Below are 25,738 nucleotides of genomic sequence, written 5' to 3'. Positions count from 1 at the left end.
GACTCATATTAAGCTTGTGGTCCACTATGACCCCTAGATCTCTTTCTGCCATACTCCTTCCTAGACAGTCTCTTCCCATTCTGTATGTGTGAAACTGATTGTTCCTTCCTAAGTGGAGCACTTTGCATTTATCTTTATTGAACTTCATCCTGTTTACCTCAGACCATTTCTCCAACTTGTCCAGATCATTTTGAATTTTGACCCTGTCCTCCAGAGCAGTTGCAATCCCTCCCAGTTTGGTATCGTCCGCAAACTTAATAAGCGTACTTTCTATGCCAACATCTAAATCGTTGATGAAGATATTGAACAGAACCGGTCCCAAAACAGACCCCTGCGGAACCCCACTTGTTATACCTTTCCAGCAGGATTGGGAGCCATTAACAACTACTCTCTGAGTACGATTATCCAGCCAGTTATGCACCCACCTTATAGTAGCCCCATCTAAATTGTACTTTCCTAGCTTATCTATAAGAATATCATGCGAAACTGTATCAAATGCCTTACTAAAGTCTAGGTATATCACATCCACCGCTTCTCCCTTATCCACAAGGCTCGTTATCCTATCAAAGAACGCTATCAGGTTAGTTTGACATGATTTGTTCTTTACAAATCCATGCTGGCTATTCCCTATCACCTTACCACCTTCCAAATGTTTGCAGATGATTCTTTGATTACCTGCTCCATTATCTTCCCTGGCACAGAAGTTAAACTAACTGGTCTGTAGTTTCCTGGGTTGTTTTTATTTCCCTTTTTATAGATGGGCACTATATTTGCCCCCTTCCAGTCTTCTGGAATCTCCCCCGTCTCCCATGATTTCCCAAAGATAATAGCTAGAGGCTCAGATACCTCCTCTATTAACTCCTTGAGTATTCTAGGATGCATTTCATCAGGCCCTGGTGACTTGCAGGCATCTAACTTTTCTAAGTGCTTTCTTACTTGCTCTTTCCTTATTTTCTCTTCTAAACCTACCCTCTTCCCGTAAGGATTCACTATACTAGACATTCCTTCAGACTTCTCAGTGAAGACCGAAACAAAGAAGTCATTAAGCATCTCTGCCATTTCCAAGTCTCCCGTTACTGTTACCCCCTCCTCATTGAGCAGTGGGCCTACCCTGTCCTTAGTCTTCCTCTTGCTTCTAATGTATTGATAAAAAGTCTTCTTGTTTCCCTTTATCCCCATAGCTAGTTTGAGTTCATTTTGTGCCTTTGCTTTTCTAATCTTGCCTCTGCATTCCTGTGTTATTTGCCTATATTCATCCTTAGTGATCTGACCTAGTTTCCATTTTTTATATGACGCCTTTTTATTTTGTAGGTCACGCAAGATCTCAAGGGTAAGCCAAGGTGGTCTTTTGCCACATTTTCTATCTTTCCTAACCATCGGAATAACTTGCTTTTGGGCCCTTAATAGCGTCCCTTTGAAAAACTGCCAACTTTCCTCAGTTGTTTTTCCCCTCAGTCTTAATTCCCATGGGACCTTGCCTATCAGCTCTCTGAGCTTACCAAAATCTGCCTTCCTGAAATCCATTGTCTCTATTCTGCTGTACTCCTTTCTACCCTTCCTTAGAATTGCAAATTCTATGATTTCATGATCACTTTCACCCAAGCTTCCTTCTACTTTTAAATTCTCAACAAGTTCCTCCCTATTGGTTAAAATCAAGTCTAGAACAGCTTCCCCCCAGTAGCTTTTTCAACTTTCTGAAATAAAAAGTTGTCTGCAATGCAGTCCAGGAATTTATTGGATAGTCTGTGCCCCGCGGTGTTATTTTCCCAACATATATCTGGATAGTTGAAGTCCCCCATCAGCACCAAATCTTGGGCTTTGGATGATTTTGTTAGTTGTTTGAAAAAAGCCTCATCCACCTCTTCCGCCTGATTAGGTGGCCTGTAGTAGACTCCCAGCACGACATCACCTGTGTTTTTTACCCCTTTTAGCCTAACCCAGAGACTCTCCACCCTTCCGTCTCCTATGTCCATCTCCACCTCAGTCCAAGTGTGTACATTTTTAATATATAAGGTAACACCTCTTCCCTTTTTCCCCCGTCTATCCTTCCTGAGCAAACTATACCCATCCACACCAACATTCCAGTCGTGTGTATTATCCCACCAAGTTTCAGTAATGTCAATAATGTCATAGTTGTATTTATTTATTAGCACTTCCAGTTCTTCCTGCTTATTACCCATACTTCTTGCATTTGTATAAAGGTATCTAAGATACTGGTTTGATCTTGCCTCCCAGCTTTGCCCTGACCCTCCTTCCTCTCTGCCATGATAGCCCGTGCTCCCTCCTGTTTCCAACCCATCTCCCAGGTCTTGTTCCCCACTTACCTGTGGGCTTTGCTCACCTGTCCCTGTCGAACCTAGTTTAAAGCTATCTAGAGATCACTTCAGAGACACCCAGAGAGTTCACTAAGTTGCTGTATCAGAGCACATTAAGCTGGCCAGGCTTGGGATGGGTGCAGTGGCAGGACCCTTGGGTCTGGAGACACTTGGGAGTTTCCTTGTTATGTAGCAGGCGCCAGAGCACTGACTGTACGCTCCAGGGACAAAGCGTGATGCGTGCCTGTGCCATGAGTGAGGGTCAGTCTGCGAAGAGGCTGCGTGGCAGCACCTGTGGCACTGCTGGGGGCAGGGAGGGAGGCTTACCTCAGTTGCTTTCTCACTGAGCCCGCGGAGCAGCACCACCACCACATGGACAGCAGCTCTTCGGACTTCAGCCTCGCTGTCTGTCTTAACTATGGCTGTCAAACAGGAGGTCACCTGGCAGGGCAAACCGGGGTGAGAACTTCGTTAGTGTACACGCAGCGCCTTTGCCACACTCCGTCGTCCCCACCGCGGTATCACCAGGCTGGGTGGGGGTGCAGTCAGGAACCCATCAGTACACCCACACGAGACATGGAAAACATAGCAGTGACTGTAACAGGAAGATCCACATGTTACAGGCGTACACACAGCAGGGAAAACGCCACAGCAACAGCCCCCAGGGCCTGCCCACCTGCAGCTCCAGAGCGTGCAGGAGAACTCAGGGCAGAAACAAGCCCATCGAAACCAAGACAGACCTGGCCCAGCAGGCTAGAGTGCACCCCATGACATGGGTCTTTACAGAAGCTGCAGGCAATGGGGGCTGCGTCAGGAGTGGAAAGAAGGGAAGCCCCATGTTATGCTGCTCTCCTGTCTTTTCTGCCAGCTGAGGTCTGGGGCTGCTCATTCAGCGTTCTCTGGGGCCGGGGGATGACGTCTCATTGCCTGTGATTTCAGGGGATAGGACCGGGGGAAATCCTCTTGACAACATCAGAAGACCTCTGGCCTCTCAAGCTGGCTCCCTACATTTTCAAACCCAGGTGCCTAAAGTTAAAATCCTAAACAAAAGTGACCGAATTCTCAAAGGTGCTGAGCTCCTGACACTGCCGCTGACTTCAGAGAGAGCCGGGTCATTTAGCACCGTTACATAGGTCAATTTAGTGGCCTAAACGTGGATTTGGGCACCTAACTTTAGGCATCCAGATTTGATTAAAAGTGCAGATGCCACTAGGCTCCCCATGGATTGGGAGGGGCTTTGCTCCGTGTGTTGTCAGGGCAACGGGGGCCGCGAAGCTGAGTGGGACCCAGGAAAGCAGCAGAGACTGTGTGATGAGAAAGCTGTTGTATAACAAAGGATTCTAAGCATGGTCCAGTCCCGCTCCGCAGAAGGTCTGAGAAGGAATGCTACTTGCCCAGGTATTTGTTAGGTACCTCATGGCCTCTGAATTGCTCAGTGGTACAAGACTGGGTTTGGTTCATATATTCCCTTGTTTGGGCACTGGCATCCATGATGTCTGCATTTCTCTGGGCAGGGGCGGCTCTAGCTTTTTTGCCACCCCAAGCACGGCAGGCAGGCTGCCTTTGGCGGCTTGCCTGCGGGAAGTCCCCCGGTCCCGCACCTTTGGCGTACCCGCCGCTGAATTGCTGCCGAAACCACAGGACCAGCAGACCTCCCACAGGCAAACCACAGAAGGCTGCCCGACTACTGCCCTTGCAGGGACTGGCAGAGTGCCCCCCGCGGCTTGCCACCCCAGGCACGTGCATGGAGCGGTGGTGCCTGGAGCCGCCGCTGTCTCTGGGCCACTGGATGGTATTGGCATTCCCCACCCCAGGAGGCAGGCACTCTCTCAGCAGCAGTGCCAGATAGCATGGGTCGTAGGCAAACACTGGCTATTTAATTATTAAAAAGCCCCTTTCAGCCAGTGCAGATGATTGTGAGCCAGAACAGGTCCTGAAGAGCCTGTAATACAGACTGAAGGGGGTGTCACTGGTATCAAGTAGGTGAATTGGGGGGTACAAATTGCTTGAGCGAGACTTCCTGGAACAGCTACATCTAAAAACCTGAGAGCAGAAACTGTTGCCCAAAAGCAAAGTGCCTCATGCAGAGAACATGGGCGTGCCTGGGTCATGCCTTTAGAGAGCGAGTGAATCTCCAACTCGAGGAGAGACACTTCACTTGCACAGGGATTCGCTATGCAGACCGTGTATTTCTCTGCTGTTAAGCAGGCAGGCAGAGTTTAAAGCGCCTAATTAGATAATCAGCAACAGCAGGGAGAGTTTGCAGAGCTAGCATGTTCCTGAAATAGCTGACATGCGGTGCATTGGCATCTTGTCAAATGCTGTCACTACCAGATCAATGCGTGAGCAGAAGAGAAGGGAAATATTCATTACATCTTTCTGACTGTCTTGCAGAAGGCATGCTCTGCCACCTGCTTGCGTTCACTCTGCTTTTGGCATTGCTCCTGACCTCACAGCTTCTAACCACACCAATGCGTCTGCTTGCCTCTGACACTAGCCAGTCACCCAGAACCATATGGGCTAAGAAGGGTTTCTCAGAGCAGCCTGTGAACAAATGGTGGGAAAACTGTCTCAGCAGTTCCACTGGCACAGGTGGACCAGCAGAGAGCTGAACAGCGAAGTCCTACAAATCCTATCCCAGTCCACGACCGTGTGTCTCTCAATGGCCCTGGCTAGGTGTGCTCTTGTTTTGAATCATGCCTGGGAGCATGACCTGCCTTCCTCCTCACATATGCTGCAATAGTTCCTGGGAGATTTTAACCCACCTGCCTCCTGCTTCCCAAATCCCCAACATCCAATGCACACTGCATCTGTGCTTAAAGCTGTTCTCCTCCAGTAGATCCCAGCTTTGCAAAGCACTGCCTGACATTAACAGACATGCTCCACTTTCCGTGGCTGCTTGGCGCCATTTCCAAACAGAATAGAAAAAGAGTATCAGCAATTTGTTCAAGGAAAGTGCCTAGTCCCCCCGGGCCCTGGAGAGTGTATCTCACAGAGGAGCTGGCTGCTGCCATGCCTGCTGAACTCAGCTGGACTCCCTCCTGCTGCAGAGCCAGAAGGGATTTACACAGCAGCAGCAGAGAGGCTGCACCAGACCTGTCCACATGCTTATTCATGCCAGAGACTAAGGGCTCAGAGAAGAATGGAGCTGGAGCCTGAGCTTGAAGTGATCTGGAAGCACCCACAACAGGCCTGCGCTAGTCGCACACAATTGTAGGGCTCTGAGAGCTTGTTTCAGGCACATTCATAGTGCCCACTCACTCAGCAGTGAGTGGGTCACCTTCGGGGGGCAGGGTGGGGGACTGTGACTCTGCAGGACTCAGCCCTAGTGCAATCTCTGGACAGAGCTCCTCAGCCTTCTCTTTCTGCCAATACACAAGCCCTTCATCCTTGGACCACGTTAAACACAAAACTACTGGAGCTCTACCCGAACAGTAACAAGGTCCCCCCGGCTTCCCAGCCCTGTGACTATCTGTCCCAGTGATTCTTCTGAGGTCGGCAGGGGGATGGGAGCCTGCTGCCTAGCACCGTATGGGAAGGCACAGCCCAGGTTTAAGCCAACACAGTTTTCATATGGGACCACAGAGCTGACAGGGTGTATTTCTACAGAAACCCTGGAAACAGAGCTTCTTCAAGCACTGTGAGAATGCCCCGGCTCCCAGGCGGTATCTCCACACTGCTCTCAGCCCTTACGCTTACATCCAGAATTCACACAGGCTGGCACCAACCCAGCCAATCCCCAGGAAGAGCCTGTGCTGGGAAGCAACTCACAAGCAGAGGGGATTGCAGAGAGCCTCCCCTGGCTGCAGCTGTGCTCCTCCCTTCCCTGAAGCACTTCCACCTGCCTTAGGGTCTGAAAAGGGATCAGACCAACTGAGCAGAGAACAGAGGTGACCTGCTTGTCCTCTGGCATGTGCTCACACCTCTGCCTGACTCCTAGTGAGCACCTGCATCAGCCAATCCTTCTGCTCACTCAGTGGGGATGGCGCTGATCTCAGCATGCCTGATGTAGATCGCCTTTAACTCATGAACAGTCTGCCCATTCGAAGGAGCATTACCGCAGGCCCCATCTCTGCTCTGTAAACCCGGCGCTGCCTAATGACTGCACTGACACGTCTCTGCAGAAACCTACAGTGCACGCCACTGACCGTGTGTGGCTGACGCTGCCCTGCCAGGTGGGCTCATTTATCAGCATTTCCATAGCACTTGACGCCATAGTACCGGAGCAGCTCACAGTGATACGGCCCCTCCCAGCTCCTGGGTGGCGGTTAGAAATCACATGCATATCTGTCAGCCCAACACAATGCCTTAGGAGAAGAGGCCCTGAAGACTGCAGTGCACTATTCCAGGCACCTCAGCTTCTGATTAGGAAGCACAGATAAAGCAGTATCAGCACCTGGTATAGGCCATGAGAAGATATTCCTAGTTCTCAGCACCCTGGGAGACTAGAGCTCAGTGCAGTATCATCCCAGACACAGGCTACCAGACTGGGAGTGTCTCTACCTTGCACTGGATGGCGCAGAGGCAGGTGCTCTGGCCTTTAATATGGAGCTGCTGGATGCAAAGAATGTGTGTGAAGAGGACAGGCTAGAGCATGGCATAGGCTTGATGGGCAACACTTCCATTTCAGCAAAGGCATCAGGGAGCTTCACTTCTATGCAAATGAGGTTGATCCCTGGGATCCCGGCCAGTTACCAGGCCCACCCTCACTATCTACTCATGGGCCACACCTCTCTGGGCAGGCTGTGGTGTCACTGGGCTGTCAAACACACCTGAGCCCTTTGGTCAGAGAGGGCACCTCACGAACACTGGTGAGCATGCATCAGAACTGCTACAGAGCTGCACCCAATGTTCTCATCTCTTGTCCACAGAGCTAGTCACAGGGCTCTAAGAGGCAGGAACACATCTCTGTTATTTATATTACCACAGCACCTTGGGGCCCAGCCCTGCAGGAAGGACCCAGGGTGCTAGACACTGTACAAACACATGGTCCCTGCCCCAAAGAGCTTACAGTCTGTAGTGCAGCCGTTCCCAACCAGGGCGGGGGACAGGAGTGTACAGCTGTCTGGTCACATGGGGCTGGCTCTTCTACTCCAATGCAATAAAGACCAGCAGCTGGATACAGTGAGAAACACACGAGCAAAATATTTCATGCTATTTTTATGTACGTGATTAATCCAGTTGACACAGAGGTGTGTGAGCACAACTGGGAGGTGAGGGCTGGTGACGGCAAATGGGAAGGGAAGGAAACACACAGCTCCCCAAATCCTCGTGTGCAAAGGGCACTAACATGGAAGGACATTTGCCAGGTCACTACTTGATCTGTGTGTGAAAGTGTTCTTCACACATGCCTACTGAGAGGCCATTTTTGGTTTGTTTGTTCCGAAACAATTAAAGCCCTGGACCATGCACACACCGGGGCTGCACGTGCACGTGCCTTCCAGAGAAAGGAGTGATGTGTGGGAAGGGAACAGCTCTGGGAATGGCCTGTTTGCAGACACACTGGCTGTACAAGCACAGTCTTCTGGGCCTCAGCAGCATTCAGGGCTGAGTGAGTGAGACGGTGTTCCTGGGTTTAGTGCCAGAGTAGCAGGTTCACTGCCTCCAACACATCAAACAGTTACAATCAGCCAGGGAAAAACGAGAAACTCACCTCTGGCCCTGAAAAAACTTCACGGGAGAACAGCAGCTGGGGAAACTCCACCTTTGTTGTGCCTCTGATATAAACACTTCTTGCCTAAAGCCTTTCATCAAAGTGCATAGACTGCAGCACCCCAGCCACTAGGATAAAACTGACACCGAATTCTCCTCTTTTGCAGCAATGAAAAGCATAATGAGATGCTATTAACTGGGAGGAGGTGCCTGTAGCAGGTACAAAATATGCTGTAAGGTCCTATACTACAGTTAAATTATTAGAGGCAGGGCTGGTAGCCCGACACTTCCCATTATACGACCCTGTTTTCAGTTGCCAAACTAACTATTTCGGCTGAAATTTTCCATTCCATGAAATTTTCCAGACTTTAATTCAGTCTGAGGATCTGCCTCAGACTGAATTAAAGTACCAACAAAAATTGTTCAGTTGATTCAGAGAACAAGATGAGGGAAAAATACATTGTTTTGCCCATGTTTAAAATATTCTTTCTGTGTTTAACTGAGAAGCTATAGTGCCTCCACATCTGACAGCGAGGGCTTGAAACGTGGCAGGGATGGTGGCTTCACCCAGTGTCAGAGCTGTGCACATTACTATTCCTGTGAAAAGCTGCCCAGATTTGGTAAAGTGACAGGCCACTGGAAATGCTCTGTTTGCACATGCTCTGAAGGGACCAATAGGTAAATTCTCTGAAGATTCTGTCTACACTGAGCATGCTCCAGTTCAGGGCCACAGAGGCTGAACAGGACTTTCCCAGTAATCCTTGTTCCCAGCTGCCAGGGAGCACTGTGGTGCTGGGTACCAGAACTGACAGGGAGACTCTCTCCTGTGTTTCCAATTATCCATCTGTCAGGCAGGCTGGAGGAGGAAGCTGCCTGACTTGAATGCAGAGGGGACAAGAGCTGAACATGTGAGAGGGGCAGCAGAGGGAGCAAAGTGCCAGGGGCAAGACTGGGAACTGGGAAAATAGGTAAGCGGAAGACTGAGATTAGACAAGGAATCTAGGGGCAGGGATGACTAGGACTGCCTAGGCAATGAGTCGTGGGGGGGACGAGACTGAGTGAAGAGTCAAGGAAGAGTGACTGGGAGCTGTGGGGGAGACACTGGGGAACAGGAGGGGGGAAAGGGGTAGGGAGAAGACTGAAATTAGACACGGTGTCGGGGGGGGGCGACTGGGAGCTGGGACTCAGAGGGTGAGCTGTACTCTGCATTCAGAATCAGACTTGAACAGCATGCAGTAAATAGGACCTGGAGTCACACACGAAACAATGATAAAACCAAATCTCGAATAGCTGCTCATTCAGAGTGCACCATCCATCCTGTGCACTGAATGAGGCAGGGTCCTATGGAAACAACAGCATGGGGTCACCTAAATAAAGACTATGTTATAACGCCTACACACAAGGGGGCCAAATCAAAGTTATAGGCAACCTTAATTCTGGCATTTCTTAACCCAAGTGCTTGACTCTGCAATCTTTACATTCTTTTGCACGTACAATATATAAACAGACAGAAATGTCAGCTCCCGAAGACCTGATTCAAAGGACATACTGCTCTCAGGGTATAAACAGGCCTCCTTGTTCCCATCTCAGCCAGCACAAATGGTTTCTAAGATTAGGAACCTAAAAACACACCTGCAAGATATGCAGCAGCCCTAGGAAGATTCCTCCTCCACTGATCCCATGCCTCCACTCTGTGGGAGAGGAGTCGGCAGGAAGACCCCTGTAACTGTGTCATTAAGACCACTCTCCAGTGGCAACAGATACAGCTAAAGTGTCTATTATATAGGGGAGATGTACAGCGTTGATACCTCCTGAACCACGGAGCCAAGCTGGAAGTGAAGTCTCTGACACAGCTCTCCCAAGTTGGACAGACTGCTAGCCCTCAGGGTGCTATCCGGGTCTCTTGCTCCTCTTAGGAATGCATGAATCAGAGGAGCTCTGTACTGGCAGCTCATGTCCCCTGCAGAAGAGAGAAGAAGAAAGCACAGGAGATTTAAGGAGATTTGACAGGTTTCAAAAGCAAAGAGTTTAAAGGCCAGGAGATGCTTCCACTAGTGGGAAGGACTTTTCAGAACTCCTTTCCCGCTATGCTGAGCCCATTCCTGGTGCAGTACTGAAAAGCCCTTTCTCCAATTCAGTCTTTTTAGTTGCTGGCATTAGATATTAGTGGAGCTAATAATTTTAACCCCTTCATGGCTGTGTTCCTGTACCATGCTTCCTATAGAGTTCTAGGATATAGCACTTAAGCAGCTTCTCTCCTAGATAATGCAGGTGAGCCAGTGATCAGCGCTTATTAAATGACTTGTGTTCTCACTGGCAACACACCACTGTGTTGTCTCTGAGACGGGGCTCTGCAGACCTAGTCCCTAGAGTGGATCATCAGTGTTCTGTGTAATCTGAAGCAGAGACCCGCATCTGAGGCTTTCACTCGGCTGCGCATGGTCTCAGCCAGTGCCATTTCTGGTACCAGCTGAGGGCCGACTCCATCAGGAGAAGCTTCAAACGATAGTCCCACTCCCTCTTAGTTCTAGGTCTAAAGCTCCTGCAAATTCAGCACAGGTCTGTCTGATGACCTTCTTCTAGGCACTTAAGATAAGCAGTGTCGCCTCTGGTCATAGGTTTCGAACACCTCTCACATGACTTAAACCTCTGCAGTAGAGGCCTGCCCCGGTGTCTGGGGAAAACTGGGGGGGAGACGACCCCCCAAAGTAAGTTTAGCTAACTATAAACTACAAACTACTGTAACTATAACTGTGAAACTATTTACAGCTAGGAAAAGGGGAACCACTAGGTAGGTACTTGTGAATGCAAGAGACTGAGCTGCTCCAACGACTGTCACTGGTCATAAGAAGCAACTGAGCAGGCGGCGGGTCTGCAGGACCTATAGACACTGCCATGAAGATGCCACTCCAGGGGGCTCTGCAGCCAACCTGATGGGTACCACTAGGGGAAAAACCTTCCGACAATCGTGCACGCGGTGCGCACACCTATTGGAATGTGCATGCGCAATCACTCGAAGAAGGATTAATGGTTCAGAGTGGGAAAAGCGGGCACTCTTGTCTAGACCTTCATACTACAAGGCCAAGGGATGCACAGAGCTGAAACACACCAAAATTTAAAGCCCAGGCTCAGCAGCAGTCATACAAAGATTTAACATTTCTGTGAAGAACAAGAAGAACATCCACTCTTACAGTAGGCAGGATAAACCCGGGCTTCTGCTGCCAGACATAAGCCAGCCACATTCTCCATAAGCCCACGCATTCTCCAGTGCTGAACAGCAGATGGCTTCTACCAAGGACTGGCTTCCGTAACAGGGGACCAGAGGTGGGGTGTTCTCAAGAGTGCTTCTCAATGCATTTCCAAGTCATTCTTAACTTCACCTCTCTTTGGAGTCAAAGTGATTCCCTTCCAGTTCAGACAGCAGCACAGAACACACAGCGTTCTTGTGACGTTGCACCCCATAATGCTTTATAGAAATATGTTTATGAGTGTAAATATGACATAACTGGAATATGTTTTATGCTAGATATGCCATGTAACATATCTTTGCAAAGGTTATGATCTACTGAATATATTCATCCTATTTGTATGCATGTATCATTTTTATATCTGAAGTTATGAGTGTTGGCTCTATGCTTGTATTTAAAGTGTTTGCTGCAGGAAGCACATAAGGCAGATTTGGGTCTATACTACGTGTTTAAACCGAACTTAGCAGCGTTAAACCGATTTAATCCTGCACCCGTCCATACAACGAGGCCCTTTATATCGATATAAAGGGCTCTTTAAACCGGTTTCTGTACTCCTCCCCGATGAGGAGTAGCGCTGAAATCGGTATTGCCATGTCGGATTAGGGTTAGTGTGGCCGCAAATCGATGGTATTAGCCTCCGGGCAGTATCCCACAGTGCACCATTGTGACCGCTCTGGAAAGCAATCTGAACTTGGATGCACTGGCCAGGTAGACAGGAAAAGCCCTGCGAACTTTTGAATTTCATTTCCTGTTTGCCCAGCGTGGAGCTCTGATCAGCACGGGTGGCGATGCAGTCCCAAATCCAAAAAGAGCTCCAGCATGGACCGTACGGGAGATACTGGATCTGATCGCTGTATGGGGAGACAAATCTGTTCTATAAGAGCTCCGTTATAGAAGACGAAATGAGACAGCATTTGAAAAAATCTCCAGGCTATGATACAGAGTCCACAGCACATGGCTGTGTGACAAGCGTAACAGAAAGCCAAAGAATCAAATGGACGCTCATGGAGGGAGGGAGGGGGAACTGAGGACTCCAGCTATCCCACAGTCCCCGCAGTCTCCGAAAAGCATTTGCATTCTTGGCTGAGCTCCCAATGCCTGAAGGGTCAAAAACATTGTCAGGGGTGGTTCAGGGTATATCTTGTCAATTTACCCCCTCTCCCCCCCCCCCGGTGAAAGAAAAGGGGAAAAAATAGTTTCCTGCCATTTTTCAATGTCACCATATATCTACTGCATGCTGCTGGTAGATGTGGTGCTGCGGTGCTGAACAGCAGCATCCCCTCCCCTTCCTTTCCTGATGGCAGACAGTACAAAATAGCGGAAAACCGTCATCATCCCATGAGTGCTCCTGGCTGGCCTCGGTGAGGTCAGCCAGGGGCGCCTGGGTAAAAATGGGAATGACTCCCTGTCATTCCTGGCAGATGGTACAAAATGCTAGGTAACCATCCTTATCATAGCAGCTGGAGCCTGAGCTCCATCAGCCCCCACCCCTGCGTTTCGTGTCTAAAGAAAAGATTCTGTGCTCTTCTCCTCCCCACCCTTTAATGTCCTGCCTGGACTATCATAGCAGCTGGAGGCTTCCTCCCTCTCATTTTATCTCGCTAAAAAGTCAGTGTTTCTTATTCCTGCATTCTTTATTACTTCATCACACAAATGGGGGGACACTGCCACGGTAGCCCAGGAGGGTTGTGGGAGGAGGGAAGTAACGGGTGGGGTTGTTGCAGGGGCACCCCTAGAATAGCATGCAGCTCATAATTTCTGCGGGATCTCTGGGGCTCTGACACGGAGCGGCTGTGCTCTCTGGCTCTCTAGTACACTTGCCTCATATTCTAGGCAGGACTGACTCTATTTTTATACAAACATAAAGAAGGGAATGACCCGGGGAGTCATACCCAGTTTTGTCCATGCGCCCCCGGCCAACCTTAGTGAGGCCAGCCAGGAGCACCCATGACAGCAGCAAACAGTACAAAATGATTGATAACTGTCATCTCATCGCCAATTTACAATGGCAGACGGTGCAATAGGGATTTAACCATCTCTGCTACCTTGCAAAGGCAAATGAATGCTGCTGTGTAGCACTGCAGTACCGCCTCTGTCAGCAGCATCCAGTACACATACGGTGACAAACAAGGCTCCCTGGTTGCCAGGCTATGGAGTCTGCCAGAGCAATCCAGGGAAAGAGGGCACAAAATAATTGTCGGCCATTGCTTTCACGGAGGGAGGATTGAGTGACGACATTTACCCAGAATCACCTGCGACAGTGTTTCTGCACCATCATGCATTGGGATCTCAACCCAGAATTCCAATGGGTGGGAGAGACTGCAGGAACTGTGGGATAGCTGTGGGATAGCTATCCACAGTGCAACGCTCCGGAAATCAACACTAGCCTCGGTACATGGACACACACCGCCAAATTAATGTGCTTAGTGTGGCCGCGTGCACTCGACTTTATACAATCTGTTTTACAAAACCGGTTTATGTAAAATCGGAATAATCCCGTAGTGCAGACATACCCTAGTGTGAAGGGGTTATTCAAGTAATTGGCAGTACTTAACTAGCAACCGCCTTTGGGAAGACGCCAATCCACATCTGAGCTTTCCTGGGAACGTTCAAACTAACACGTGAACAATGGCGTTGGCCTGCAAAAAGCTGAATCATTCACAGACATGTGACTTGCCCAGGTGGCTACAGACTCCATCTTGTTACTGTGATTTTGCACAGGAGAACAAAGGGGTTTCTGCCCACAAGAGAAAGAATATAAAAGGCCCTGGAAACAACTCCTTTTTGTCTTCAGCTGGCTCAAAGATAGCCTCTCCACCCCAAAGAGATGCCTGAAAGAAACTGGAACAAAGGGCAGTAATCACAGGGGTGTAAGTGATTGCTGGGCCCAGACTAGGAAGAAGTCTAGTCTGTGAAAGAAGCTTATTGGAACATCTCTGAGGGGGAGATTTACCTGCATTTAGTTTCCTACTGTATTAGGCTTTTACTTGAATGTTTTTGTTTTATTTTGCTCGGTAACTTATTTGTTCTGTCTGTTATTACTTGGAACCACTTAAATCCTACTTTTTATATTTAATAAAATCACTTTTTTCTTATTAATTAACTCAGAGCAAGTAATTAATTCCTGGGGGAGCAAACAGCTGTGCATCTCTCTCTATCAGCATTATAGAGGGCGAACAATTTATGAGTTTACCTTGTATAAGCTTTATACCGAGTAAAACAGATTTATTTGGGGGTCTGGATCCCATTGGGAACTGGGTGTCTGGGTGCTAGAGACAGGAGCACTTTCTAAGCCATTTTCAGTTAAGTCTGCAGCTTTTGGGGGACATGGTTCACACCTGGGTCTGTGTTTGCAGCAAGCTAGCATGTCTGGCTCAACAAGACAGGACACTGAAGTCCCAAGCTGCCAGGGAAAATGGGCACAGAGGTAGTCTCAGCACATCAGGTGGCAGTCCCAAGGGGGTCTCTGTGATGCAACTTGTCACAGTTGTATCAAGGTCACACAGCCTGGACTGCTCACTGGCATCCTCCAATTCTACACAGACAGACTTCAGCCAGTTACTAGTAGGCTTAACACCACTGCAGAGTTTTGGGAACACCATAAACTAAAGCAATTGTGCCCTCGCACTACATGGCTGCCCATCTGTAATATTTTCTCTGTCCATTACATTTTCAAACAAGCCCCTTCATGCTCTCTCTCATTCCGCCTCTCACATTTTGGAGGAGCTCCCTGGAAACATTCCAAAGATACCTCATGATCCCCCTTCAAATCTTTCCTTAAAACTCTCCTTTGCCGACACATCTAAAAACACTTGACAACAGTTTGGCTGCTGGGTATGCTGAAACGACACCTGTCATGCTGATCAGCACTGTCTCCTTGTACTTCCCTGACTCTGTCTCCATTTGTTTCTCTTGTCTTATACTAAGGGTATGGCTACACTTGAAATTTCAAAGTGGACGTGTGAGTGTGGTCGCAGCGCCAGCGCTGGGAGAGAGCTCTCCCAGCGCTGCACGTAAACCACATCCTCTACGGGTGCAGCTTGCAGCGCTGATTACACAGAGGCTTTACAGCGCTGTATCTTTTTTCACACCCCTAAACGCGAAAGTTGCAGCGCTGTAAAGTGCCAGTGCAGCCATGGCCTTAGGATTGTCAGCTCTTTGGGGCAAGGACCAGCTCTTTGTTCTGTGGCTGTACAGCACTTAGCACAAAGGGGTCTGGGTCTAGGCACTACGCTAATACAAATAATAAATAAAAGAATGCTACGTTCCTTGTTCTGCAATTCACACACATGCAGCAAAGATGTCTATACCCCTGGAGGTAACAGTGTAGGGTTTTCTTTGCACTGGTCAGCAATGGGAGGCTGGCATCTCCCCAGCATTGCACTGAAAGGACCACGCCATTGAAGGAAAGCTAATCACTCTGGCTCTCTCTTGCTAAAGCCAGTGACAGCACTGGTCGGTGGGTGGATTAGTTACTGAATTAACAAGTATCAGAGGGATAGCTGTGTTAGTCTGAATCTGTAAAAAGCAACAAAGAGTCCTGTGGCACCTTATAGACTAACAGACGTATTGGAGCATGAGCCTTTGTGGGTGAATACCCACTTCGTCCGACGTATTCACCCACGAAAGCTTATGCTGCAGTACGTCTGTTAGTTTATAAGGTGCCATAGGACTCTTTGTTGCTTTTTGAATGAACAAAGCAGCCTCCCCACCCCTCCGCAGAGCAGGGTGGATAATCCCTGACTAACCAGAGGAATGTCTCCCCTGACGTAGCTTTGGCAGATTTAATGTGCCTGTGATGAAAACTCACTGCAATGATGTAAATCCTTCAGGAAACCCCAGAGAGGGAAGGGAAAAGCTTTTTCCCCACTTGCCCCATCCGAAATGGGGCTTGTTGATAAGAAGGGTGCAGCCACAGTGATTCAATGTGACACACACACCAGCATCAGGTTACACAGATTCTGTTCGCTTTCCTAGTACTTTCAGCCAGCTAACAGATCTCAACTTGTCTTGAACTATCTGCTACCAGGCGCCAGAAGCAAAAATGCTACTTTATAATAAGGCTGAGACAATGAGCTAAAGCTGGTGCAAACAAGCACTCTTTGGGCGGGAAGTTTGTGTGCCACACGGTCTGAGGCAGTGGCAACTGTCACAACAGCCCACAACCAAGGCCTCAGCCCTGACCTCAGATAGATAAGCAGCTGAGTGCTGCATCTCCTGTAGAGTGCAGCACCACAGGAGATTTGTCAAGGCAAGCAGTGAGATGCGCCTACTACCCAAGAGGAGAATTCAGCCCGAAGAGAGCAGAATATAGCACAAACAGTTTCTCCGGGTCAGCTGAGTCTGTCCCATCATTGACATCAGCTGTGTCACAGCAGGAGGGGAAAGGAGAGAAGTCACCATTTAATTGGTCTAGGCTGCATGTGGAGCCACAAGATTTCCAGCTCCACCGTCTGCAAGTCAAACAAGGGAGTGTGCAGTATGGTACAGACTGAATGGCATGGGGGGTCCCTAGAAATCAACCCAGATTTCCACAGTCACCAACTGACTGCGTTTCCTGATTGACTCTTCTGTCGGGACTGGGCTGGCCTGGCCAGCCAATTACTGAGGAACAATTAATCAGTTTCTCTGCTGTAGAAATCTGGTTGATTAGATTGTCACACACTCTGGGGCTTTTATGCCAGAAATGTACCCTCCCTCTGCACCGGTCAGCTCTTGCCAATCTGTCATTGTTACTGCTAGCACCACCGGGAAGGGGAGGGGATGGTTTAAATTGTTAATTTCTTTTTACAGTTTTGCATCGTCCTACTATGTCAGTGATTTCTGGTACTCTCACCACCTAGTGAGTGGCCAGTTGTTGGCTGGACAGGGCCACCAGGAGGTGCCCAACAAGACTGCTGGAGCTCCATGATCAGCTGAGAGGATCACAACCCTGAGCCCTACAGCCATGGTTACTGAAGCTGCAGCAGACACGCAATTTATTCATAACCACTTAGAGCCGACACAGTTACAGCCATAAATTCAGGTTATAATATCCTGCTGAAGGCAATGATCAACTGATTGGACTTTTATTCTGTATTGAGCCTCCAGTTCCAGCCCAGATTGCTACAGTTTAACCTGCCATAAAAATTGTTTTCCATTGTCTTGAGGGCAAATGGGAAAGAATGATGTATCCTCTCATTCCTCTGGAGCTGTTGGGAGGTTGAGATAACCGGCTCAGTGGCTGCCTCCGCACTGCGCACGTACTACCAGCATTCAACCACCTTCATGCTGAAGCAAGCTCTCAGTCTTGATGGGACACGTGAGTGCAGTCAGAACAGAGCACTAAAGCACTCACTGGATGGGCAGGCCGCACACATTTCTACAGTCCTTCCGTAGTTCTGCTTTCCTGGTTTGCGCACACACAGCACCAGAGTCCGTATTTCCCAGGGTCCCATGCACTTTGGGGAACATAAGGCCATTACTGTTCTTATCTGAGAGAGTTCAGATCCCTGGTCACCTGGAGAGGCACAGCCTGAGCAGGGGTAGCCCAGCAGCTGCTCCCCAGACCTACTCTTACATCTCAAATCTGACGGAAAGACCTCAGCTAGGGGCAAGAAAGATTCAGTCTTCACAACTCTTCAGCGCTTGGCTTCTCTGCCCAGGGTGACAATTAATGTCATTTGTAATGTGGGCACTTGTTCACTGAGACCAACCACCAGCTACCAGTTGGTAACAACTGTTGCTCCCGACCAGCCAGCTCAGGGTGTTCCGTTCAGCAGTGCAGTGACACACCCCATTAAGGCAGACAGACCATGCCAAGTATTTCAAAGTTACAGGAGCCCAATGTGCACCTTGGCTGCACTGCTTGAAGGGATAGTTTATGCCACCAGCCGTGCAAGAGTCCCATGGAGGCAACTGCAAAGCAGTTTTCACCCAGTTTAAGAAACAATGGCCCCAGTCCACACCATTTGCTTCAGATTAGCAACCACATAGGAGGAGTCAGACACCACTGTGGTGTCTAAATAGAGTTAATGGCCTTTCGCTAGGCCAAAGTACTACTTCTGAAGGGATCGTTACGACACAGGAAATGCCCTTTGCCAGGGATGTTCCTGCTATAAAAATCAACCCGGAAAGAATTCATGTGCATTTATTTTTGTTGTGAGAGGTTGGGCGTAGTCTCAAGCAGCCTGTCCATTTCTATTGGATCAGTACCATGCACATTAGCTTCGTTACATTAGATGCTTCAAATCAATATTAGGTAAAAGATGTTCAAAAATGTTACCGGCATTTTGATTTCATATTAAAATACAAAATTCTTCTAATGGTTAATTTTATTTCTTGTACAGACTGGCAAACTCCACTCAGCTACAGTCATCTGATGTGATCAGACCTATGCAAGTAGCCTTCCCTCTACTCCAGAGGAGACAGAAGGGTCGGTTGTGCTGCAGAATTGTCTCCCTGGAGGAGATGGAGGAGTTCCAATTCATGGCAAAGTTGAGAAAAAAAAACTGAGATAAAAGGGTGGGTTTGAAATGCAGGATAAACTCTTTAGAGTGTTGCAATATGCACAATTTAAAGACATATCGTTTAATTTAATTTGGTCTATAAATACTCAGGCTAGTCAGCACATGCCAAAGAGTCAACGTCCCAGGGACTGTAGCGGTAAAGGAGCGTTGTCTGGAAGAGACGGCTGAGACCCTGGCGACATCACAGCTTGCCCTCCAACCCCCAAACTCAGCAGCCTCTGTGGTGCTCTCCTTGCAGTGACACATGATGGCTGAGGCACCCATGTGCCAGTCACAACAGAGCCCTGTTCTGCCAAGGCTCAACAAGGGGCATCGCAAGGTCGATCTTCTACCAGGACGAAGGGCTGTGATCTAATGCCAAGGAGCTGATCCCTCCTACATGGCAGTCCCCGACGGACAGCAGAGACAGTCACCTACGAATCCCAGCCAAACAACTGAAGTCAGAGTGGAGGTTGCAGAGAACTACTGACCAGTTTAAAACATTAGAGCATAATAGAGCTAATGAGGCAAAAGTCAAGATGACCGACCATACTGAGGGCTTGTGTACGCTACAAATGGTTGACAGGTTATGCTGACAAAGCCCCCTAGTGTAGACGCAGCACACACCCAGAGAGGGAGTTTTCTGTCAGCATAACAACACCCCCAATGTCAGACAGAAGCACTCTTCTGTCAGCAGAGTTGTGTCTCCTCTCTGGGGGTTCTGACGGCATAGTTGTCAGCTAGGAGGTGTGGTTTTTCACACAGCTTAGATGACAAAATGTTGTAGTGTAGACCTGGTCTGAGAGTTCAGAAATGCCTGCCATCAGAGTCCAGGAATACTCAGCTCCGACTCCACTGCAAACTTTGGCTCTGTCTAGCTTTGGGATTTAACGTCCCTGATCTCATTTCCTGAGCATCCTTCACAGAATTTTCAAGTATGGACCACAGGCCCCACTCCCTTTTTCTTAGAAAAAGCTCTCCATAACAGGCTTGTAAACTGCAAACCCCTCTCTCGTAAGAGGCTAGAGACAAAATCTTCCCCAGGGCCTTGAAGTATGTGCCAGAGACCACATCATCACACATCCCCCTGTACATATCATCCACAAAAGACCCTGCTCCCCAGCTATTTCTCCATTATTGGCCAAATACCTGATTCTGCCCCCATTCAACCTCCCAAAACTGGTCAGGCCACTATATCAGAGATACTTGCTAGAGCCTCAGTCAAGAGACTAGGCTGAATGCAGGAAAAGCTCCAGCCTCCCCATCATGCCCTGCCAATGCCTTCGGAGCCTCCTCTACTCAAGAAAGGCTGGAAGAGTGAGTGCACGCTGTCCCTGTGCAGCAAAATATCTTGCTGCTGTGATCCAAGGAATTCATGTCATGTGGCTACTAGTGGGCTCTTGCAATCAGTAAGAGGAGGATAAATAAGAGACGAGAGGGCAGAGCCAAAGCTGGGGTGGGAACCTGCACTTTCATATTCTTAGCAATGCTGAACACCAAGCATGACATTCAGATCTCCTGACTCTCCAGTCTGGTTTGGTAACTGCAAAGTTCAGGGGATAGTTTAATGAATGGTCTATTTACACAGCCAGCCTTACATTTTGTCTTGGGATTTTATTTTTTTAAATTCAGCCTCTTGCTCCCTGTTCTCCCAGATCCAGAACAGGGCAAGGGTCACCAATCCAAACCAGCTCCCTTGCTTTGGGGAGGAGGAGGAGAGAACTGCAAATGTGTTTTTTTGTTTTTTGTTTTGTTTTTTAAAGGAGAAAAATTAGCAATGAGCAGGATAAAACATTGACACACTGCAGTGTAATTATGTGATTATCTTTAAAGAAAGGGCCTTTTGCCTGTTGCAACTCGTGTCTATAAGCCAAGAAAATTTTCCCGCAGTTGGTGGCTTTGGAGAAGGTTTAGGATAGCAGTGTAAAGGAATCCAACCTGCAAGAGATGTAATTCTACCTTGGAAAATAAAAAGCCCTTCAAATCCCCATACAGCTGAGTGGGAAGGTGAGAGTTAAACATTCTAAATGCTGCAAACTGTCTGCAGAGACCACACAGCAAGTGGTCTCACACTATCAGTGAAAAGTCAGTGATGGACTGGTCTACACACCTCCCCCAACCACTCTTCTACTCACTGAAGGGGACTGGCTGGGAGGCAGCAAGGTAATGAAAGCAAGTCAGAATCATTCAAGAGTTGGGTCAACCGCTCCCAGTGAGCAGACAGGAGTCCGGGGCTGTTTTGCGAAGTAGGGGAACATGACTTATGTTCTGTGCTGAATCTACAGAATCACTCCACATGGAACCTCATTTGTTCAAGATTCCTGGGCATAAGGTTATAGCCCAGGACAATACATTTTAACAATAACGGGATGGTGAAAGCACAACACCTCATTCCAGGCAAATTGAGGAGATGGGGGTGTGACATCGCACTCTATAGGATTTTATAAAAATATGCTAGTAAGTGAATATAATGTAACTGGGATAGGCTTCATACAAAAGGTCTCTTGTAAGGTATCATTACAAAGCTTATAATTTACTGAGTGTGATCATCCTGATTGTATAAAGGTAACACTCTTGTATCTGAAACTAGAAATATGAATTATAACTCTGAGGGCCTATTGTAATTTTGCAAAGTGTGGGCCATTAATGGTGGTCCGGAATCTTGATGACTTCCACTAACCAGAGCAATTGCCTGAATGGCTCTGTTTGTGGGCAGGCCTTCCTGTGAGCCAGGCTGGGAGGAATGAAAGCTTGGGGACTTACAGTGACATGTGATCATGTCACCTGAACTGGAATCCATCTTTAACCCTGGTGTTTTTCCATTGAGAAGGAGGGGGTGGGAACAAAGGATTCCCGCCATATGCTTTCATTACCTTCCTGCCTCCCAACCAGTCCCCTTCGTTGGAGCAGATGGGAGTGTCTGGCTCAGCAAGACAAGGTGCTGGAGTCCTGAGCTGGCAGAGAAAACAGGAGCAGAAGTAGTCTTGGCACGTGAGTTGGCAGCTCCCAAGGGGGACTCTGTGATCTAACCCGTCACAGGGGGCAATGTGAATGCAAACCTCCAGCTAACCCTTCTCAGTTCCCACCCCAAAAGTGATGAACACAGGTTTGCTCCCACCAAACCAGCATAGCCACTTTTGAAAGAGAAGAACACCGGTCCAGGAGGGCAGAGGATTCACCGGGCTCTCCAACCTCACTGCAGTCCATCATTCTGACACATTCCCACAGTATTCTGCAGCAATCTGCAGAAGAGAAGTTTTCCCTTCACCAGGGAGAGGTCTGAGCTACAACTCGAGTGCAGAGAACATTAGCCACAAAGGGTGAGTGGTAGTAGGGCTGGCACCCAGAACACAGCACTGCTGATCAGCATTTAAAGAAATTCCACACCTGTGAGAACGCATGTCCCCCAGCCACCTTGCCCACACCCAGGGAATCACTGGAACATCCCTGCTGCTGCTAACCCAGGCTCAGGCCCCGCAGTGGGAGCAATGAAGAACCATAGAAATGTGGGGCTGGAAGGGACCTGGAGAGGTCATCTAATCCAGCCCCCAACACTGAGGCAGGACCAAGCTAAACACTTGTCCGAGATGGTCTAGGTTGTCTAAACTGTTCTTGAAAACCTCTAGTGATGGGGATTCCCCAACCTTCTTTGGAAGCCCGTTCCAGAGCTCAACTACCCTTAAGTTTTTCCTAAACTACAACCTAGAGTAGAAATCCCAGTTCTTTGGAAAACACGAAATGGGTTAACGTTTCTACCAGCAGCTATTTAATTTAAAGGGACAGGCAATCTATTTCATAAAGGGAAGGAGACGGAGCCCAATCTATTGAGTGTTTCCTTAAAAGTGATCTTGTTAGTTCTCTGTCTCCATGACATGCTGAGAGCGCATTACACCAGGGCTCTGTGCTGACATCTTACCAGGGTGATTATCCTTCCCCCTGTGCAATACCTGCCACTACAGTCACAATAAACAGAGGTGCTTAAGCTGAAATCCCATTGGTTTGTGGGTGGCGGACAGGGCGTTCTTTACAAAGGCTTCTGGATGCTGGACTTGCTTCCTCCCTTGTTCTGCAGGGCTGCAATTCATTTGCCTTCTGGACACACTGCCAGGCTCATTCCCCCATTTGGTACACCCCCTCCAAAGGAGAAATTGCTGTAGACTCACCCAGTGCCCGGGTTACCCGCATCAGCACCTCTCCCACTTTCATCCTGGTCTCTGCAGTCTGGGGTCCTCTGGTGCCTGGTGAAGCACAGCCATACTGGGCCAGCAGGCAGGGTAGGATTTGCTCAGGGTACACATCTGACAGAAGGGCAACACCTGATGTTCAAAACAAAAAGGGGCACATGATTCAATCTAAAATATAAGGCAGCGGATAGACCCAGGATGTTTAACCATGGAGCACCAAACCACAGTGAACTTAAAGACGAAAATCAATCTCAGGGTCTCTTCTGGGTTTACTACCTGTTTGCTCAGTGAGCTTCTCTGCCTCAGAGGGCTCTGCCTGCCAGGTCAGTTCCTCCCTGGGGCAACAGGCTCCCATTCAGCTGTAGCCCAAAACTACCCAATAAAATGCTAAGAGTATCCAGCCCCAAGGGCTAATCACTTGTAGATCTGTGAATACGGGTGAGGTGGGAAAACTGGTCATGCAGCTGCAAAATGCACCCCCCTCCTCCTCATCTCAGCTCCATTAGTGACTAAGCAGAACTGTAAAATAACATGGTTCCAACTGGTGCATACCCGCCTCCCATGAATTGCTGCGGGGTAAATGTTAGTGATACAGGTTACTGCTCCTGCCCTGTGTGTGGCGGATATAGCTGGCATCCAGGCCTCTCAACCACAGCTGCAGGGCAGCAGCAGATGCACTCGGGCACAGAACGAGAAGGGAGAGAGCTCGCAGACGGAGGTTCTTACAGTGATTAGAAGTAGCAGGTTTATTTGCATAAGGCAGTGTCAGTTGACAGTTTGAGGGATTTTAATAGTCTTTGTTCACTTTGGCATCTCTAGCACATGTCAACACGCTTGTCAAACAGTCTCCGTCTCCTCACATTTCCACTCTGAGGATCACAGTATCTTGCTGTCTGTATCAACCTCAGAACCTGAAAGGTAGTTATGCTCCCGCAGGTCCTGTGCCAACCCATCACTCCCACTGTCACCCAAGAAAAATGGCACTGACTGTGCCCTTGGCATGCAGGGCCAGCTAATCAAGCTACGGGCGCACTCACTCCTCCCCAGACCTGTCTGCAGAGGGCAGGCAGAGGTGACCAGAGCTCAGCCAGACTGACAGGAGATGTTAAACATCCAAAAATTAGTTACAAAATTGAAGGGCAGGAGAAGGGTTGAAATATCACTGGAAGCTGCCTGAGCTGACAAACAGCAGCACAGCGGCACTTAATAGTGCTCACCTGAGCTCCGGAGACAATTCACTCTGTAGCCTAAGATAGACTCTTTTTGACCTGCCTTGCAATGGGGATTGTGAGAGAACACCAGGGAGTGTATGACCAGGAAGAACTGTCTGACCCAACATAGTGGTCTCCTTTTTCCCCCTCGCTGGTCCCTCCTCAGACCCTCCCTCAAACACTGTGCTTGGGGACTGACAGCATGTGTCCTACCCTGGCCTCAGTACTCCAATCTCTGGTGAGCCAAAGTCCCGAGGCAGGTCCCCAAAATCACGAGACTGGCTTAAAACTCTGGGCCCACGCCCCTATCTCCTCACACAACTCTGAACCCTCATAAGAGATTTCTACCCCATCCACAGCAACAAGAGAACCTCTAAATACAGCCCCTTCGTACCAGATCTCTCTCACGTTCAGCTCACGCGGTTTGCCTGCTATGAACCGTTCACTCTCTGGTTCAATATAACTTCCAGCAACCTACTTCTGTACACTAAGGCTTGTCTACACAGTGGGGTAATAGGCTCTGCAGGGGAGGAGTGGGGTTTATTTCTAATGCACAACACTTTAGTGCACTGTAACTGGTCTGTGTAGACCCTGCTGGTGTGCTTTAATGGCGTGCCATTTGCGTAGAATGCATTGTCCCACAAGCCCTAAGTAGTTCAATGAACTGCTCCTTACATGAGCCCATGGTTGTGGTCGTCTGGCATTGCCAGTCTGTTAATAAATAGCTTTTGCAGGGGCTGGAAGCTAACTGTGTGACAAGGTATCTCTTGAAGATCAGAAGGGGCTCGTGTCACATGAGTAACTCATCTTGTACTGCTCCAGGTTGAACACCACAGCGGATGAGAGGAGATAGCTCACAAAATCGGTTTCTAACAGGTTGTGCATTGTGTGTATCTCAACTCTGGAGTTGCTATCTCACCTTCTTAGTAGAGTATGTCCCACTCCCCTCAGTAGCCTCCAGATTACATGGAACCCATGTTAACAACCTAAAGATTCCCGGAGAAATGCATTCTGGCAGAAGACTGGAAGTTTTGAGAGTTGGTGGGGTTTAGATATGAAATGAATGTACGTCTGTGCCCCACACAGGGAGTGCTGGAGATACTGGAGCAGGGGAGCGGGAGGGGAAGGGACACAGTAAATGAATAGTCTTCTGGAATCCTAGTTCAAATTTGGTGTCGGGCACAAGTGCAGTGTGCCTGGAATATCTGTGCAGACCCTGATGGAACTGCAGGTAAAGAATGGGATACTAGGGCCCAGCTGTGCAGGGGGGGAAGTCAGGGCTGGGATTGCGCTGGGTGCTGCCAACTAGGATGGAGACGCACTGGCACCGCTGTGTGGGAGAGGCCCAGACTAGAAAAGCAGAGGGTACTATAGGGCAAGAATGAATGGCATAGGAGCTATGGCCTTTATTTGAATGAGTAATGAGCATCATACGGAGTATAAAACTGACATGAAAGTCCTGCTGATATAACTGATGTGACTCCTTTTAGCCACACCCTAATTAGGTAGGAAAGAAGAGACCCATTGCCCTGCAAACAGAAAAAAATGAGGCAGCTGGAGCCAAAGCCTCATCTCAAAAGCCAGGAAGTACATGCATTCCTCCTTCTTAGATCTATAACCACCTCCTTCACACAACTTCCC

At 48.7% G+C, this 25,738-nt stretch overlaps 1 protein-coding gene across 6 annotated transcripts in view; it reads right to left on the bottom strand.

Moving 5' to 3' along the window:
- The window catches only part of TANGO6 (transport and golgi organization 6 homolog), a 92,598-nt gene that overhangs the window by 10,761 nt on the left and 56,099 nt on the right, over positions 1–25,738 (bottom strand). For 4 of the 6 annotated variants that reach the window (XM_030581294.1, XM_030581297.1, XM_030581298.1 and 1 more), the window contains 3 exons: positions 22,866–23,018; positions 9,776–9,927; positions 2,643–2,756 (listed from right to left, as the gene is read on the bottom strand). In XM_030581294.1, coding sequence (XP_030437154.1) covers positions 2,643–2,756; positions 9,776–9,927; positions 22,866–23,018 — 419 coding nt within the window. Of the gene's footprint in view, positions 1–2,383; positions 2,560–2,642; positions 2,757–9,775; positions 9,928–22,865; positions 23,019–25,738 lie in introns of those variants that run through there. The other 2 variants (XM_030581295.1, XM_030581299.1) reach the window with 2 other exon arrangements.

The sequence above is a fragment of the Gopherus evgoodei genome, chromosome 12 (genome assembly GCF_007399415.2).
Source record: "Gopherus evgoodei ecotype Sinaloan lineage chromosome 12, rGopEvg1_v1.p, whole genome shotgun sequence".
NCBI classification, from domain to species: Eukaryota; Metazoa; Chordata; order Testudines; family Testudinidae; genus Gopherus; species Gopherus evgoodei.
The sequence above is the reverse complement of the archived record's forward strand: the minus strand, read 5'-3'. Positions and strand labels throughout refer to the sequence as shown.